The sequence below is a fragment of the Schistocerca americana genome, chromosome 4, assembly GCF_021461395.2.
Source record: "Schistocerca americana isolate TAMUIC-IGC-003095 chromosome 4, iqSchAmer2.1, whole genome shotgun sequence".
NCBI lineage: Eukaryota > Metazoa > Arthropoda > Insecta > Orthoptera > Acrididae > Schistocerca > Schistocerca americana.
Genome location: NC_060122.1, coordinates 226,186,793 through 226,206,669, shown reverse-complemented (window position 1 = coordinate 226,206,669; position 19,877 = coordinate 226,186,793). Strand labels below are relative to the sequence as shown.

The 19,877-nt window shown below is 41.3% G+C and overlaps 1 protein-coding gene across 1 annotated transcript in view; it reads left to right on the top strand.

Annotated features, from left to right (window-relative positions):
* The window catches only part of LOC124613364 (breast cancer type 2 susceptibility protein-like), a 167,236-nt gene that overhangs the window by 8,043 nt on the left and 139,316 nt on the right, over window positions 1-19,877 (top strand). The window contains exons 2-3 of the mRNA XM_047142063.1: window positions 7,561-7,815; window positions 18,297-18,385. Coding sequence (XP_046998019.1) covers window positions 7,561-7,815; window positions 18,297-18,385 — 344 coding nt within the window. The remainder of the gene's footprint in view (window positions 1-7,560; window positions 7,816-18,296; window positions 18,386-19,877) is intronic.

The following is a 19,877-nucleotide window of genomic DNA, read 5'->3' as shown; positions in this document are numbered from 1 at the left end:
GCCCCCCGCTTGGCAGTGCAGTTGGAGTAGTGGAGGCTCCAGCACTGGTAGTGGAGGCTATGCCCTATCCATGTCAGGTTGTGGCATGGAAAGCAGCAGCATTGGATGAGGCACACTGGTGGCTCTGACACTGCAGCCTAATCTCCTTCCAACATCCGATCCATCTTGGGCTGCCTAAAAACAGAGAGAGATTGGGGCGGAGGAAAGTTTTGTAAATAGTGCTGCAAGCCAGAGGGCAACAACAGTGTGGGAGGAGGAAGAGGGGATATAGATGAGGTGTCAATGGAAGAGAAACAAAAGAAGGCATTGTCATGATGTGTGACTGCTGCAGAGCCTAGAGGTGGCAGCAGTTGCATCCTCTGCTGCAGGTAGGGCTGATTTTGAAGGCGTGTCACTCCCCGAGGCCATCATGAACATGCAGCATCCCCACTGCTGCCAGTTGACTGCCAGAATCCACTTGTACTGTCATCCAAAGCCACACATAGATGTCCTGCTGCAACCATGGAGATAGTGTGACAGAATGCCCCAGATTGTTGCCAGCATCAGATGAAAGAGTATATGGGGCTGAGTGCCATGGTGGAGATCCAGTGGACACTTCTCCCCTATGGGCATTGACCTGTATGAACTCAAAAAAGGGTTATCACTTCATTCTTAAGAATACTGACCACATATTTCTTCATTCGAGCTTTAAATGTTTGCAAGAGCCTTTCGGTCTCACCCTTTGGTTGGAGAGAGGGCAGAGGGGGGGGGGGGGGGGAGGGGGGGGGGCAGCATGTGGTGAACCCCGTTTCTGTAGCAGAACTCGCCGAAAACCTTAGAGCAAAACTGTGGTCCGTTGTCTGACACCAGTGTGAGAGGAAGACCTTCAATAATGAAAATTCTGCAGAGTGCTGCAACCATAGCCTCTGCAGTCGTGGATCAACAGTTGACAATGTGTGGAAGTTTGTAGTACACATTCAGGACAATCAGCCAGTATCCAGATAGATGGCCATGAAATCGATATAAACCTGTTTCCATGGGCTCGAGGGTGTCGAGCAGGATGAGAAAACCAGAGGGAGCCACTTGCTGTTGTTCACACTCGTGACACTTGTGGACAAAATGTTCAAGCTGCTGGTCTTTGCCTGGTCAGTACACATGGTGTGGGGTGAGCGATGTAGTTCGTGCGATTCCCCAGTGACCTTGGTGCAAGAGCCCTAAGATTGTCAGACACAGGGGCTCCAGTGGGACTATCCAGAGAAACATTTGATCTGCAGTTAGTAGGATAACTCCATCCACCAGGATTAACCGGTGGTGGAGGTGGAAGTAATGCTGCAATGGGTTGGAGTCAGGATTGTGGTCCAACCAGCCCTGTTCTACATACTGTCATACGTGTTATAAGGTGGTGTCCTTGGTCATGGCCACAGCCCCAAGGGTCCCTGTTATTGAAAAAGGGGCATGGCCACAGCCATTGGTCCCCTGTTATTGGAAAAAGCATGCACTGCCTGCTGAGCCTCTTCATCCAACTGGGAGTACGAGAGATCTCATCTTGATCGAACTTGTAGCGGGGTCAGTTGAGGGGACAGGACAAAGTGTCCACATTGGTGTGTTGAGTGATATTGTGGAAGTGAATTTCATAATTGTACCTACTGAGAAAGAGTGCCCAGCTGTGGAGTCAGGGGGTAGTCATCTCAGGTTGCTTTGTTGTGGGACTGATGACGGAGATGAACAGTTTATGATCTGTAATAAGGTTAAAATTTGTTCCATATAGAAATATGTGGAATCTTCAGCCCGAAGATGATCACAAGGACCTCTTTTTAAAATTTTGAATGCTGCTTCTTTGTGGCATTTAGTGTCTTTGACACAAATGCAATTTGATAATCAGAGCCCTCTGATTCTCTCCGTCGCAGGATGGCCCCCATGCTCTGTTCAGATGTGTCCACTGCCACCATTAGCTGTTTACTCAATTGAAATGTGGCAAGACACGGTGTCAATAAGAGGACCTGCATCATACCCTTGACACCTGTTCACATACCTGTGACCATACAAAGGGCACGCCCTTCTTCCACAGGTAGTTGAGCAGGTGCACAAGCAATGCCACACCCGGGATAAAATTCCCGCAATATGTCACCTTCCCCAAGGAGGACTGGAGCTCCGTTAAATTCGTGGTGTGTGTGGGGGGTGGGGGGGTGGGGGGAGGAGTGCGATGATGGCTTCAAATACCTTATGTGAGGGCTTAATATCATCACAAGTGATGATGTGTCCCAGCTATTCCATCAACTGTTGAAAAGAAGAAGAAGATATTTTCTGAAATTACATTTGTGGCCTGCAGACTGGAGGGTGTGAACAGCTGCCACAAGTTCTCTAAGTGTTCTCTCATTGTGGCCCTGTCACCACATTGCCACCTATGTAATTTATGCAGCCCTTACATGCTGCAGCAGTTGCTTGGGTAACCTTTGGAAGATGGCTGGGGCAGTGACCAACCCGAATTCGTGCAGCATGTTGGTCACCAGAACCTTCTGCAATTCCTCGTCCAGGAGCAGTTGTAAACAAGCTTCAGAAAGATCAGCCTTTGAAAAATGCTAGCCTCCAGCTGACTGCAGAGAAAAGCATGTCTGGTTTTGGAATAGGATATGTATCAGTGTCTGGGAATTGACAGTAAGCTTAAAGTATCCACACAAGCACAGTTTTCCTGACAGTTTTTTATTTCTATAACCAACGGTACCATCCATTCAATTGCTGAGACAGTTTCAGCAGTGGTCAAGGTTGTCAATCTATTTAGTTCTTCCTGGGTGGCATCCTACAGTGAGAGGGGCATGAGCTGTGCATGGAGGAAGCAAAAACGCACCAACTTCTTTAATGTAATGTGCACTGTAAAGTTCGTTGCTTTATCCAGATCCAGAGAAAATGGCAGACAACTTCTTACTTAGGTTTCCAATTCCTAAAACTGTATTTGCTCTGAACCATGTAGACCAATTCATTGATGACGAAATCCAAAAGTTGAAAAAGCTGCAAGGCTGAATAGATTCTCTGTATTCATGCTGTGAACAAGAAGGAAGGTGAAATGTTTGTTGTACGGCATTTTTGTACGTCGGCATGATTGTGATTTGTCCTTTGAGAACAATGTTTTGTTTGTTATTTCCCACCAAGCTGTGAGTTGTGGATTAAAGGGGCGGTGCTCTCAGTTGGAGAAAAATTTGAGTGTTTAATGGGGACACAGAGGCACCAGTATCAACGTGTAGCTGAACTTGTTTATTGTGCAAGTTGGGAGTGATGAACAGTTTCTTAGGTGACAGGACAGTGGTGGGAGATTCTGATGAAAACATCTTAATGTCCATTAACTCCTGTTGAGGCGAATATTTTTTGTCCAGAGAGTGGCAGACGAAAGGAGATGTCCTCCCTTCTGGGATACCTCGCACTCTGCCCACCTGTTGGGGCACTCTTCTGTGACTTGTATTATGAAACAGTCCAGGCATGACGGAAACATGCGCTGGGCGTGGGGCCAAGACTTCTTTCCTTGTTTATGAGTCAAAGCTGAAGTGCGACGTGTGTGGTTACAAGTGCTGGGCGTGGGGCCAAGACTTCTTTCCTTGTGTATGAGTCAAAGCTGAAGTGCGACTCTCTCTCTGTGTGTGTGTGTGTGTGTGTGTGTGTGTGTGTGTGTGTGTGTGTGGGCGCGCACATGCTCAACTATTGCTGCATACACTGTGTTGACAAAGCTGGATGCCTCTCCTGTGTCTGACACGACAGATACCACCTCACTCAACAGCCTGTGGGTGGGGAAATTGAAGGATTGGGCCCATTTTAAAATGCTCAACTATTGCTGCATACACTGTGTTGACAAAGCTGGATGCCTCTCCTGTGTCTGACACGACAGATACCACCTCACTCAACAGCCTGTGGGAGGGGAAACTGAAGGATTGGGCCCATTTTAAAATGTTCTCCAAATTAAGATCCTAAAATTGTAGAGCTTTCTGACACGCCTCCTTGTCCAGATCTGCTCAGATGATCGCATCCCTAATCACCTCCTCTTGATACAATTCCTTATTTACTTGTGTCACAAAACAGCATTTCCTACTAAATCCCTTGAGTTCTGCTACCCACGTGTGGTATGACTGATAAAATTCCTCACACGACGCAGTGATGTTGCAGTATCGGTGAAAGTAAGTGGTTAACAAAGCACACATTTCGTTGAAGGTCGGGTGCGGCAGTCTCGTGAGAGGGACCAGTTTCCACATAAGTTGGTAAGTACTGGGTGATATCCACACAGAAAAAGTGATAAGACCATGGCTGGATGCATTATGTGGAATGTGGCAAAGTGCTGTTGGAGGCCTTCTCGTATGCCTCCCACTTTCTACCATCTCATTGTAAGGCAGGAATGGTGGCAGATTCATAGCCAACTGCTGGGAGAGCATTGTGAACAACAAAGTGTTCTGATATTTCTGTCCCTCTAACTACTAATGGAAAAATTGCTTTTGCATGATGTCCATCAACACACACATCACGGTTGTCTGTTGTGCATGATGCATAAGCAAAAAACACATGAAAACATGTCCGGAGCAAGTATATTTAATGATCTCGTAGAACAAGTTATCAACAGGTTGGTACGCCATGTAGTAAGACGGGTACAGTACAGTTTTAGATAGCGTAATGAGTGGAGCAATAAATCAGAATAGACTTATTGCAATCACCAGGTGGCGATCGCATATGTAGATAGTGCATGACAGGTGGTGCTGGGAGGCGTGCGCACAGCTATCTTGCATGGTCACTTGGATGTGATATTTCACGTGATAGTGGATACAGAGTGACTGCCCCATCATGTACGCCTGCTGTGCTACGATGGTCAATGTCGGAGATATAGTTCAGTGCCCGACAAGTCAGCATTGGAACCATGTACCATCCACAGCAAGAGAATGAGTGTCGAAAGAGCACATAAAAATTGGCAGTATCTGTCTCTATGTGACCTCCTTCTGTGACAGTAGTGTTGTGCCTTCTGGTCATGTAGCTATTTGCAGCCCCTTCCGCTCATTATTAAACACTTACGTTGTTTCTTTGTATTAGGCTGACAAATTGAACGTCATTGCAGAATGCTAATTGAAAAAATAAATTATTAATAGTAATACTAATACAGTGTGGCATCTATGTTCGGCCAGTGAGGATGGTGCCTGGCCAGAACTTTCAGGCTAGTTATCACTGTGCCTGCTGTGAATATCAGCTGGAATACATGTAAGCAGATCATAGCAACAACCTCTTAGTGATCTTCATGCTTAGGAAGAGGAGTCTGTGTACTGAAGTTAGTTGCTTTTGGAGGGCAAAATGTTTGCTCTGGTGTGGGTTGATTGTGCTCAAGAAAGTAGTGCCAACTGTGTTTGATGAACTTCATGACCTAGTGTAAGAGAGTAACACAGGTCCATGTCTGTGCTCTGTATGTCATGAGTTGTCAGAATGAGGACTACTTAGGGGCATGCAACATTCCTCCTCATTCCTCATTAGTCTGTAAGCAGATTGCTTTCTGTAAATGAAGATCGAAGTCAGCTGAAAGAAGGTTGGGACGGGGAGGAGGGGATGGGGTAGAACAGTGGCCTCTACTGAAACCTCTTGAATTTTTTTCTCAAACAAATGGCACTCTTGCTCCAAAAAGAGAGAACATTTTTTTAATTTTTTTTTATTAGTGAGGAAAAGTGCACTCATATTGACCATTAAGAGATAACAATGAGCTACAGTTAATAAATGTAATGCAATGTATGTAGATGGACAAAGATACTTAACATTATTAAACAACACTGTTGAATTAGTCACTGGAGTCGTGAACTTTATAAGAAGACTCATTAGGAAATGGGAAATGTAACTTGCCCTTGCAGCTGGTTGCATATTGCTAAATCTACAGAGCAAGAACCAACTCTTTTATTATTATTATTATTATTATTATTATTATTAAGCAAACTAAAATAAACCACCAACAGTAACACACCCTTCAAAACCAAAATAATAAGGATCCCTTCTGCAGATCAAGCAAATAACAACTAATTCCTATCTTTCCTGCACTTGGCGAGTCGAGAACTGCCTGCTGAATGGCAGGGCACCAGCTTATCTAGCCACAGGCAGAAAGATATTTCCAGGACTATTTGCACACGTGATTGCCGGGAAATAGTTCATTGATCATCATGCCCCCTTCGTCTGCTGCTGGTTGATGCCCTCTGACGGACGTTGGCCACACCTGTGTGTTTGTTGTCAACTGTGGTACTTGCTTGTAAACATTCTTGCGTCAACCAGACTTCGCAGCAGAGTTGGCAACCCGCATTGCTGGTCTGTCTGTGGTGTTGCTGCTGCAGTAGTCGTCTGTGATGACTGCAGCATGTACAGTTCCGTTATATGAGTAATTTTTTGTTGCTTTTAATTAGCCTGGGATGATTACCAAGTTTGATTATTGTAAGAGATAAAGAAACTTAAAGGTCTGGAGCTTGCAGCTGTAGAATAAAATTTTATATGTGTGAATCACATAAATAATAGCTAAGGTCTTTTCTTCAATTTCTGAGTAATTGATAGGTGCAATGTCCTGAATGTTGTATGCAAGTGGGATAAGGTGCAGTGTTCCATTAGTATCTTGATATGAAAGTGACACACCAATGCTATGTTGAGATGTGATACCAAGACCATAGTTTAGTGTTTCTCTCTATTGCACTATGGAATCCATTTGAATTGTGCTCCTTTTACTGCAGTGTAATTAGAGGATCTGAAAACTCAATCTTCTGTCTGAAGATGAAGCACCTCCTCCCCAAACAACCACAACTCTTTAAGGTTTTGCCAGACAGTCGATTTCAGCAGATGTTGCAGGGTGGGCTTTATGTGGTCATCAATCTAGTGAACAGAAGATTCTTGATGGACATTCAAAAAAATTGCTTTCATCAGATTGAATTGCAGTCCATCTTCTTGTAGTTGAGTACATGGGGCGTGGAATGCATAAATCCTGTACTTATTGCCGTTTTTGAGTTGTGGTCTCAACACTGTGTATTGTATACATTCAAAGACACCTTTGTGGTTCCTGAGAATCAATAATATACACACACATTGCCCCAGGTTGATATAAATTAAGCCTAATGCTTCAAAAATGCAAACTAACCAAGCCTCTGTTTGAAACAATATACCACAAGTAGCCAGAAAACAATTGTCTAAGGTGCGAACGGAAATCAGAACTGAGTAGACACAGGTAGCTGTATGATCTGATACACACAAAACACAGTTGGAAAGTGGGCAAGGAATATGCTAGAGGAGTCAACATTTCTGTTGTCCATTATTTATGTGGCTTCATTAGTCACAGAGTTTTGTGGTGTTCGACAGTAATACAAAGGCCTTTTTTTGCACGCAAACCAGAATATATAGCATTTTGTCTGCACTTGAAACTAATATAATAATAATTTCAATTGACAGGTTTCTTCTTTGTAAGGAAAGTGGATATACTAAATGATGCTTAAATCTTATACTTAGTTTTGATTATACACTCTAAGTATATATGATACTCTTTATGTAATAAAAATGCTTGCCTGTCAGTTGTACTTCAGTGTGTCGTCTTTCTTGCATGAACAGATAAATGGGAGACAGAAGAGATGCAGCTCTGTTAAAGAAAACAAGATGCACAAAAAGCATTGCAAGTCTAATACAAATCTGAATGAAAGTGCTGGTCTTCAAAATGACAGAGAATCACCCGCTGCGAAGATCAAAGCGTCTATCGTCCCATCACCAGGCAGTTGGTTGCAGCTAAGAATGACAAGCCAGAAACGGTGTGTTAAGTGGAGAGACTTTTCTGGTGGCAATGCTCCGTCCCAATTTACAGAATCAGAAGTAAGACATGCTGCTTTTAAGAACTTCTTAACTATGAACTCATTTGCTTATTTTATTTTTTACTGTTTTTGAAAGTGATTTCTCTTTAATAGCCAACAATACTCAGCAGAATTATGTGTGTCTGTCAGATTTTAGTATGAAAGGCTCCTATGTAGAAAGAAAAAAAAATGGTAAAATGTGAGGGGCATGGGAAGGCTGCTTTGGAAATTTTATTCAAGAAAGGTTTTGAGAATAAAAATTTGCAGTTGTATAACTATTGCTTATTTTTTCATATTTGCTACAAAATATGACTCGCTTTTGCCATGACATGTTTTTGTCTATCTCTTTTTCCTTTTTAGTGTTGCTCTTCCTGTTTGCAGAGTTTGAAGTTAATTACGTGTTTCTGTTATCAGTACCCAGCATTGCTAAAACTCCTAAAACAAAACAGATTTATAACGTGACCTGAAAGTGAAACATGTAGAGTGTTTCCATTACAAGATCATACCTGAATTAATGAGCAATGTCCCACAGCACTAGCCAGGCAGAAGAGAATTTTAGCTAGCTTTGTGCAGGCCATCTGACGATATTTGATTAAAATTTGTATTGTGTTAAACCCTTATAAAGCAGGTAATGGAAGTAAAGTAGGCAATAGAAGACCTACTAAGGGGCTATAAAAATAATGATAGAATAAGAAAAGAAAGAGGCTTCAGGGAAGTACAGTGGGGAGGGGACTTTTGGGAAAAGGAATGGCCAACCTACTCCTAGGTATTGTAGAGGGAAGTTAGAAATAGTATTTGTATAATCTTCCAACCCTCTTTCACAACCCTGCTTCCTTCTTTCAACCTTCTATGTTCCTTTCCTTTGTCATGTTATTACATAAGTGTTGTTCTTCGGTACCTTTGATTTGTGGTTGTAGCTTTAAAGGCCATTGCACATTGTTCATCTTCATTATATTCATGATGTCTAGCACCTTCAGCAAGCATATGCCTTTTAACTGTAACACACTTAAAATCATTGCCTCGCAAATTGCACAAAACTGTAACTATGGTATCCCTCTCATCTTAAAGTCCACATATAATAGTGATTGCTAAGTATTCATCTTCAATTTTGTCACCAGTGTTCGTCAGATCTACAACAGTTTTGATTTTCTGTCAGTCCTAGATAACTTTCCATTGTTTTGAAATTCTCTATTTTTAGCAAATGTAGTTTCTGTCTCAGTTGCACAGTGCATAATTTACTATCCTTTGGCGCATATAATTTTTGAAATTTTTCCCATACTGTTTTGGGATTTGCTTCACTTTGTGTATGTATTTGCTGCTTGTCGCGTATAAAAACTACAGCTTCTGCTTGTACCTTACATTTATATGCCATATATGCCTCCATATCAGCATCAGATGCACCATTGCCAGGTTCTGCCTCGTCAGTCTCAATTTTTGTCCACAATCACTGTATATTTCACCCAGCATCTTACTGTTCCTAAAAGGTGATGTTTGCTTTAGTACAGCGAAAGCACCCTGGAAGTTTGTGAACATTTTTTCTTTCCTTTAAGATTCATGAACTCAGCTCAGTGGTAATTAACTTTTTCCAAACATATCACACAAAAATAATCAGCCATTGTAGGCAAATATTTCGTCCTTGCCACACATACAAGTTTTAGATTGACTAATTGACACTGACACAATTTCTGTTTTCTTTATTTGCATCTCCAGGCCCTCAACCATTACTGGAGTTGAATAAAAGTCACGTCACACACATTAATAGTTACTGAAAGAATAAATTGTGTACATCATTAAAGCAGAGAAACCTGAACTTCTTGTCTAATAGAACAAAGGCTTCTTGATTCTTCTTTTTTAACACCATCAGAGACTATCCAGTAATGTCACAAAAACAGAATAAATGAAGGAGCTCTTGTCCACGTGCTCCATTCTTCACAATATACAATACGAACAACAGTGGTCCCAACATACCTCCTGGAGTATGTCTAAAATGACTTCTACTTCTGTCAATAATCCTGCATCCAAGATAACATGCTGCATGCTTCATGCCAACAAATCCTCATATAATCACAAATTTTGTTTGTTACACTATATAATCGTACTTTAATTATTAATTGTTGATGTGGTTCCAAGTCAGATTTTTTTAGAAAGCAAGAAATTCTACATCCACCTCATTGCCTTGATCCATGGCTTTCAGGATGTCATGTGAGAAAAGCATTAGTTGGGTTTCACATGAACACTGTTTCAGAAATCCATGCTGGTGACAAAGAAGAGGTCATTCTATTTGAGATTATCTTTATGTTTTTGCTCAGAATATATTATAGGATTCTACAGCAGGTGGACACCAGTGAGAGTGTATGTTCATCTCCTCCTCTTTCCTTTCCCAATCCTTTTCCACCTCCCACTCTCTCTGTCCATTTCTTCCTTGCCCTCTCTCTGTCTGTCCATTTCCTCCCATTCTCTCTCCACATTACCACTCCCACCCCAATTGTAATTTCTGGTCCTCAATCCCACAGTATTTCTTTTCATATAATGTCTGCTTGTGTCTGTGTATGTGCGGATGGATATGTGTGTGTGTGCGAGTGTATACCTGTCCTTTTTTCCCCCTAAGGTAAGTCTTTCCGCTCCCGGGATTGGAATGACTCCTTACCCTCTCCCTTAAAACCCACATCCTTTCGTCTTTCCCTCTCCTTCCCTCTTTCCTGACGAAGCAACCATTGGTTGCGAAAGCTAGAATTTTGTGTGTATGTATGTGTCTGTTTGTGTTTCTATCGACCTGCTAGCGCTTTCATATGGTAAGTCACATCATCTTTGTTTTTAAATGTATTTTCATATAATAAGTAATATGTGTAGGAGACAAGGTACTGGCAGATGTGAAGCTGTTTGGATTGGGCATGAGTCGTGCTTGGGTAGCTCAGACACTAGAGCACTTGCCCGCAAAAGGCAGAGGTCCTGAGTTCAAGACTCGGTTCGGCATACAGTTTTAATCTGCCAGGAAGTTTCATATCAGTGCACACTCGACTGCAGAGTGAAAATCTCATTCTGGATATGTGTACCAAGTTTGGCTAAATCAATCCAGAGGTTCAGGTGGAAATTTTTAACCCATCGGTTCAGTGGTTAGTAATAATAAATTTAAATCTAATGCGTGATGTGGCAGTTTTTCATGCATCTCAGTGACTATGATGTCACATGTCCTGAATTGTGTGTTGTGCAGTGATATAACTTTGCAGGTACATTCAGTGGTATATGTGAACGATGTCAGCAAAATGTCACAGATACAGTTACTAGTAAAAAAGTAATAAATTAACATTAACAGTAAAAATATAGTAAGAGATACAATTTTTCCTTTCATCATCTTGTGTGTGTGTGTGTGTGTGTGTGTGTGTGTGTGTGTGTGTGTGTGTGTGAAAAGGGGGGGGGCGTCAATGAGAAAAAATATTGTAAAGGTTTGTAATTATGTGTAAAGTTTATTGCAAGTCACTAAGTGCTCTTGTTCTTATATATTGGATGAATAAAATCTGGCCTATTCTTCTTTTTCACTCCCATGCCCACCCCTTTGATATGTAGGTGGTTCTTACCCCCACACCAATTCTTTATAGACAGTAAGTGATACAAATATCAAGTTAGTTTTAAATCGGTCCAGTGGTTTCGGAGGAGATGTGGAAACATACATACATACATACATACATACATACATACATTTCTATAATATGTATAGATATCATTTTTCTGTGATCTGATTTTGATGAAATTTCTGTGATTTGATTTTGATGAAATAAAACCTATATGGTGAACCAAATTATTTTCAGGTTACTCGCGCAAACTCAATAAAAATTCATGTAGTAGTTTTGGAGACTAGCCTGTTCAAAGAAAAAGAGACAGATAGTTCGACAGATTTATTATTACCACAGATGTTTGTTCCAGGAATAGTTTGTCTCTGTATCTGAGTTTTTATTTGAATCTACATGTCCTAGAAGACTGCAGAGGAAATTAATCCCCTAATGCATTGTAAGATGAAAGGATTTTTTGGGGCAGTTCCCATTCCCATAGTTGTGTTAAAATGGCAGTAAGTGGGGTAATTCAGATGACCTGTATGATGTAACAAGTGAGTCAGTCATGCTTCAGTACATGCTCAGCATTTAGATGCTGGGCATTCCTATTGGAGATAGCCCCATCTCACCTTTTATCTAATGCCAACATACTTGTCCCAAACTTTTTTTGACTGGACTACTACTTTCTTACAAATATTGTGTCAGACTCCTTGACTTGTGCCATAGGGTGGTGGGGTTTCGGGTTCCGCTGAATAGGTCAGGAGTTCACTACACTCAGCTGGCGGCTACATGGGTAGCAGAGGCTGTGCGGCGTGGACTGGGCGGTTTTTTAGGTTAGAAGGCCTTGGGGGAAGTACGGGGTGGGCTGCAATCTCAAAGGGTGCAAGGCAAATACAGGACGTGCTTGGATCAAGGAACAGTCGGAATTGTAGTTGTAAATTGTTGTAGTTGTGCGGGGAAAGTCCCTGAGCTTCAAGCGCTAATAGAAAGCACAGAAGCTGAAATCGTTATAGGTACAGAAAGCTGGCTAAAGCCTGAAATAAGTTCTACAGAAATTTTTACGAAGTCTCAGACGGTGTTCAGGGAAGATAGATGAGGCAGAATTGGTGGTGGAGTGTTTGTGTCTGTCAGTAGTGGTTTATCTTGTAGTGAAGTCGAAGTAGATATTCCGTGCGAATTGGTATGGGTGGAGGTTATAATTAACAGCCGAATTAAGTTAATAATTGGCTCCTTCTACCGACCCTCAGACTCTGATGATATAGTTGCTGAACAGTTCAGAGAAAATTTGAGTCTCGTAACAAATAAATACCCCACGCATACGGTTATAGTTGGTGGGGACTTCAACCTTCCCTCGATACGTTGGCAAAAATACTTGTTCAAAACCGGTGGTAGGCAGAAAACATCTTCCGAGATTGTCCTAAATGCTTTCTCTGAAAATTATTTCGAGCAGTTGGTCCACGAACCCACGCGAATTGTAAATGGTTGCAAAAACACACTTGACCTCTAAGCTACAAACAATCCAGAGATAATAGAGAGCATCATGACTGATACAGGGATTAGTGATCACAAGGTCGTTGTAGCTAGGCTCAATACTGTTTCTTCCAAATCCACCAGAAACAAACGCAAAATAATTTTATTTAAAAAAATGGATAAAGTGTGACTAGAAGCCTTCCTAAGAGACAATCTCCATTCCTTCCGAACTGACTGTGCAAATGTAGATGAGATGTGGCTCAAATTCAAAGATATAGTAGCAACAGCAATTGAGAGATTCATACCTCATAAATTGGTAAGAGATGGAACTGATCCCCCATGGTACACAAAACAGGTCCGAAAGCTGTTGCAGAGGCAACGGAAAAAGCATGCGAAGTTCAGAAGGACGCGAAATCCGGAAGATTAGCTAAAATTTACAGACGCACAAAATTTGGCACGGACTTCAATGCGAGATACCTTTAATAGGTTCCACAACGAAACATTGTCTCGAAATTTGGTAGAAAATTCGAAGAAATTCTGGTCATATGTAAAGTACACAAGCGGCAAGATGCAGTCAATACCTTCGCTGCGCAGTACCGATGGTACTGTTACCGACGACTGTGCCGCTAAAGCAGAGTTATTGAACGCAGTTTTCCGAAATTCCTTCACCAGGGAAGACGAATGGAATATTCCAGAATTCGAAAAACGAACAGCTGCTACCATGAGTTTCTTAGAAGTAGATACCTTAGGGGTTGCGAAGCAACTCAAATTGCTTGATACGGGCAAGTCTTCAGGTCTAGATTGTATACCGATTAGGTTCCTTTCAGATTACGCTGATACAATAGCTCCCTACTTAGCAATCATATACAATCGCTCGCTCACCGATAGATCTGTACCTACAGATTGGAAAATTGCGCAGGTCACGCCAGTGTTTAAGAAGGGTAGTAGGAGTAATCCACTGAACTACAGACCTATATCATTGACGTTGGTTTGCAGTAGGGTTTTGGAGCATATACTGTATTCAAACATTATGAATCACCTCGAAGGGAACGATCTATTGATACGTAATCAGCATGGTTTCAGAAAACATCATTCTTGTGCAACGCAGCTAGCTCTTTATTCGCACGAAGTAATGGCCGCTATCGACAGGGGATCTCAAGTTGATTTCATATTTTTAGATTTCCGGAAAGCTTTTGACACCGTTCCTCACAAGCGACTTCTAATCAAGCTGCGGGCCTATGGGGTATCATCTCAGTTGTGCGACTGGATTCGTGATTTCCTGTCAGAAGGTCGCAGTTCGTAGTAATAGATGGCAAATCATCGAGTAAAACTGAAGTGATATCAGGTGTTCCCCAGGGAAGCGTCCTGGGACCTCTGCTGTTCGTGATCTATATAAATGACCTGGGTGACAATCCGAGCAGTTCTCTTAGGTTGTTCGCAGATGATGCTGTAATTTACCATCTAGTAAGGTCAACCAAAGACCAGTATCAGTTGCAAAGCGATTTAGAAAAGATTGCTGTGTGGTGTGGCAGGTGGCAGTTGACGCTAAATAACGAAAAGTGTGAGATGATCCACACGAGTTCCAAAAGAAATCTGTTGGAATTCAATTACTCGATAAATAGTACAATTCTCAAGGCTGTCAATTCAACTAAGTACAGGGTGGCGCAGGGGAATGGGAAATTTTGAACATTACAGTTGGCAGTACTATAGCGCCGGCAGATGTTTGAAACTTTGTACAATTGATGTGAACGCATTGCCATATAGTAATCATGGAGAATTGGACTGGTGCGGAACGTGCAGTAGCTGTGAGAGCGTTTTACAAAAATAATGATAGTGCGACTGCCACGCAGAGAACATTTCGACAGCATTACCAGCTTGGACATCATGGACGTGTCCCATCTGTGCATGAGATTACAACGTGGGTGCGTAATTTTGAAGAAACGGGATCTGCCTTGAAAAAGAAACCTCCAGGTGGCATTCCAACGGTACGTACCCCACATAACATTGCAGCTGCTAGAGCTGCAATCGAGAGAAGCCCTCGCCGCTCCGTTCGACAGCATGCATCTTCGCTAGGGATTAAGTGACAAAGCTTACAAAGAATACTGCACGAATTAGACTTCCATCCCTATAAGTTGCAGATTGTGCAACACTTACATGAACGAGACCCAGCATCACGTATGGAGTTTAGTAGCCAGATATTGGCTAAAATCAACGAGGACGTGAATTTCCTTGGTAACTTATGGATATCAGACGAAGCCCATTTCCACCTGAACGGATTCGTGAACAAACAGAATTTTCGTTATTGGGCACAGGACAATCCTTGTGAGTTTCACCAGTGACCACTACATAGTGCCAAGGTCACAATATGGTGTGCTGTATCATGTCATGGTGTTATCGGCCCTTATTTTTTTGAACGTGTGGATGGTAGTGCAGTGACAGTAACATCAGCTCGATATGTTGAAATGCTTCAAACATTCTTTACACCGAGACTGTACGAGCTTAATCTTAACATCGAAAACATGTGGTTTCAGCAGGACGGAGCCACGTCACACACTGCTCGACAATCGATGGCAGCAGTTCGTCAATTGTTTGGAAGACGCATTATTTCATGTAACGGTGACATTGCATGGCCTGTGAGATACCCTGATCTTAGTGTGTGCGACTTCTTCCTGTGAGGATATCTTAAAGGCAAGGTGTACCATACACGTCCTGCAACAATCGCGGAATCCATGAACTGAAGGAGAGCATTGAAAACGGAATCACTGCCATTCCCCAAGATTTGCTACACCCTGCATTCCAGAGTTTTCATAACAGGCTGTTCGAGTGTGAATGCCGAATGGGAGAACATCTTTCCGATGTCATCTTTAAAAAGTAAAGAGACACTTTTGGACATTTTGATTGTAAAGACATACTGAATAATGGCGTACTCAATACATTCACTTTCATTAATAAATTACTAGTTTTATGAATTTATTCATGGAAATGACGTTATTTCGAAATTTCCCATTTCCCTGCGCCACCCTGTACCTGGGTGTTAAAATTACGAACAACTTCAGTTGGAAAGACCACATAGATAATATTGTGGGGAAGGCGAGCCAAATGTTGCGTTTCATTGGCAGGACACTTAGAAGATGCAACAAGTCCTCTAAAGAGACAGCTTTCACTACACTCGGTTGTCCTCTGTTGGAATATTGCTGCGCGGTGTGGGATCCTTACCAGGTGGGACTGACGGAGGACATCAAAAGGGTGCAAAAAAGGGCAGCTCGTTTTGTATTATCATGTAATAGGGGAGAGAGTGTGGCAGATATGATATGCGAGTTGGGGTGGAAGTCATTAAAGCAAAGACTTTTTCGTCGCGGCGAGATCTATTTACAACATTTCAGTCACCCACTTTCTCTTCCGAATGCGAAAATATTTTGTTGAGCCCAACCTACATAGGTAGGAATGATCATCAAAATAAAATAAGAGAAATCAGAGCTCGAACAGAAAGGTTTAGGTGTTCGTTTTTCCCGCGCGCTGTTCGGGAGTGGAATGGTAGAGAGATAGTATGATTGCGGTTCGATGAACCCTCTGCTAAGCACTTAAATATGAATTGCAGAGTAATCATGTAGATGTAGATGTACTTTACACTTCATACACTCATACACTGTCTTCTCTGCTCTCTCACTTCATGACACAGGCTGGTTGTTAGTTATTTTTATTTCTTTAAATCTTATTTTACATTTTTAAAATTCCATCTTCCATTATCTATGACCTGGCATGGCTTCAAAACCCTTTATGTCATTTCCTCTGTCCTCACTGCCTTCCTGTTTAAGACGTGGAACTCATAACAACAAGTGTGACGGTTCATATCTCTGTCCAGTCATCCTGATTTAGGTTCATCATGATTTCCCTAAATCACTTAGGGTGAATGCCAGGACGGTTCCTATGAAAGGCCACAGCCAATTTCCTTCCCCATATGAGACTTTGCTAAGTGTCTAATGATCTCATTGGTGATGGGATGTTAAGCCCTAATCTTCCTTCCTTCTTCCTGTAAGAAACTAATTTTTTTCCAGTACATCTTTATACTAAATAACCAAACCACTGACCTCCCATGTACTTCTCTGTGTCCTGTTTCTCCAGACCTCATCATCCCCTCTCATCAAGAGGGAGGATGCTGTGATTTCAACAGTTAGATGTTTTATTTTTTGTATTGTTTGATACTAGGTCAACACATTAGCTGCTGAGTGAAAGATCAGTAATAATTTACTGTGATAGATTTGGCAGAGGTGGGGGACTGCACCATTTCACTTTGCATTTCTAACTTGCTCTTGTTTAACATTAAGTGTAATATGTTCAAACAGGTGGATGAAGCTTCTATTTTTGTCATCAGCTATTGATACATTTTAATATAAAAATCTTCTGACACTATTACCTCTGCGTGTGTTTCAGAGGAATTAGAAATACAGAGACAAAGAAATTCTCTCAGATCTGTCAAATGCATGGGGATAAAATTTCCTTATTCATAATAGTGAGTTTGGTATGAAAACTGACTCTGTTTTTATTTAATTGGATAGATAAAAAATCTACTCACCAAGCGAAAGCAGAACACACACATAAGGCTGTTGTGACTGGCAACCTTTCTGAGCTAGTGGCTCCTTCTTCAGGCAGAAGGGTTGAAGGGGGAGGAAGAAGGCTGAAGGAAAAGGATTGGAGAGGTGTGGAAAAAGAGGTAGATTTTGGGAAAGTCACCCAGAACTTCGGATCAGGGGTGACTTACTGTACGGGATGAGAAGGAAGTTTCTACTTACCGTCCAGATGCAACAAGCCTGGAAGTCCGTCCCACAAACCGATACCAGGCACGTGTACAACAGAATGCAAGCACATTTGCATGTTTGTATTCAACATTCTGGTGGTTATACAGGTTACTAATGTACTAGTATTTCACATTTGCAATGGCTTATCTCATGCTCGCATTAACCTGTGATCTTGCAATGCTAATCACGTAAATATGTTGACTAGTCAGATGTATGTCTGCAATTTCATTACTTTAATTATCTTTTGGTATTGCAATTTTTTCCCATCATGCTGTTTGGCATTTTTTACATTAAAAATCATTGCCATAGGGGAAAGAAGGAAAAAGTGTCAGAAAAAAATAATAAAAAATAAAATCCTTAGACTGACTGACTGGGGATCAAACACTAGAGCTTTGAGTATGAAGTCTGCCACTTACCCACTGTGCAATCGAGCCATATTGTGTGTGTCTGTCTAAGTATGTTTAAGGATTACGAACAAAGAAGTATTCTACATTTGCTCCGCCTAGCCTGCAACTGGCTAGCCATCTCCAACGGTAATACTGGAGATAACTGGAAAGAGTGCATTGTCAGAATGAAACAAGCATATGTGAAATAAGTATTGTCTGTATATTGTAGCAGATTTAAATTGATTTCTTTATGATGTCTTGTGTATATAGGCTGCTAATTTGATCATTTTTTTTTCCTTACAGCTTCTTCAGTTTGGAGTGAAGAAATCTGTAATAAATGTGACATCCAAAACTGCTGAATTTTTTAAATTTTCTGCTCGTGATTTTTACAGGTATGTTTATTTATTAATGCTTGTCATGGTTTATTTATTGATTTTGTGTCTTTAATAGATCAGTGGCATAAAATAAAGGGTACAATTATGTACGTGATTTTGTCCAGTCATCTGATATTTAGTTTTCTTATTCTTCACAGTCCACTTTCTCCCCATACCTTCTTTTTAGTGTACTTATATTCAACATCATCTTATTTGAATTTCCCATTTTTTTCTCTGGAGGCAACAGCTAGGCAGCTCATGACTTTAACATGTTACCAGTTTCAATATTTTAAAAATATTAACTTTATTTAAACAGAAAGGAATGCTGTTTATGTTAAATGTAAATGTTGTGTGTATGTTGGCAAATACTGATGCAAAATTTAATTGTGTTGTCTACTCCATGCTACAACCTTTGACTAAGGGTTGTAGCCTGCAGCATCCTGTTATCCAAACTGTGTTTTTCATTCAGTGCTACAGCTGGAATGAGAACACAAATGTTCAAAAAATTAATTTATCGCATCTAGGATCAAGATAGTGATAGAAATATCTCATTATCATATAAATAATTTACCATGTGTTGTTAGTTAATTACTATCATTGTTAAACAATGGAAAATCCAGGATGGACTGTAAAAGTATTATGAAAAGGATAGTTGCTACTCGTCATATAGCGGAGACGCTAAGTCGCAGATAGGCACAACGTAAAGACTGTCGAAAAGTGAGTGTTTGGCCAACAAGGCTTTCATCGAAAGTAAACACACACACACACACACACACACACACACACATGACCACAGTCTCTGGCAGCTGAAGCCAAACTCAGGACCCTACACAGCGACTGTCTATTTTTGTACATTGTGACAGTGTGCATTGTTGGGTGAAACATCATAATCCATCATAAGTGAAGTAATGTGTTCCCTGGAATTATGCATTCTGAGGTGGGTATGCAGATGCATGCCACCTACAGAGAATTTCATTGTCTTCCAGTTACTGTGAATGAAATAATACTGAATTATTAAAGATAGCAAGAAAATATGAATACCACCTGATAGAGTGGGAAAAATTTAAGAGTTCAAATAAATAGAAGAGCTGTGAATATCTGGACATTGTAGCACAGCTGACCGATTGTGCTGTAGTACTTCAAATCATCAGGAAGTTTTCAGACTGAGCCAGAAAGTGCCCAGTAACTGCAGATATGAAGACAACCATATCTTCGGATAAACACAGGAAATATTACCCAAACAGAATCATAACTGCACAGTGAAAAAGAATGCTAGCTAAATTCGGCGATCAGACTAAGTCCTCCATCAGACTTTAAAAAAACTCCTACACACTCTCACAAGATTAACTCACTCATAAATGGTTACTGTTACCTCTGAGTGCTGCAGCCTGACTTTGATTGCATCTGAGATAAGCAGCAATCTCTGCTGGGGTGAGTAGTTGAGGTACAAAAGAGACTTGGGGGGGAGGGGGGAGTGGCAGGGAGGGAGAGGGATAACAGGGTAGGAGGG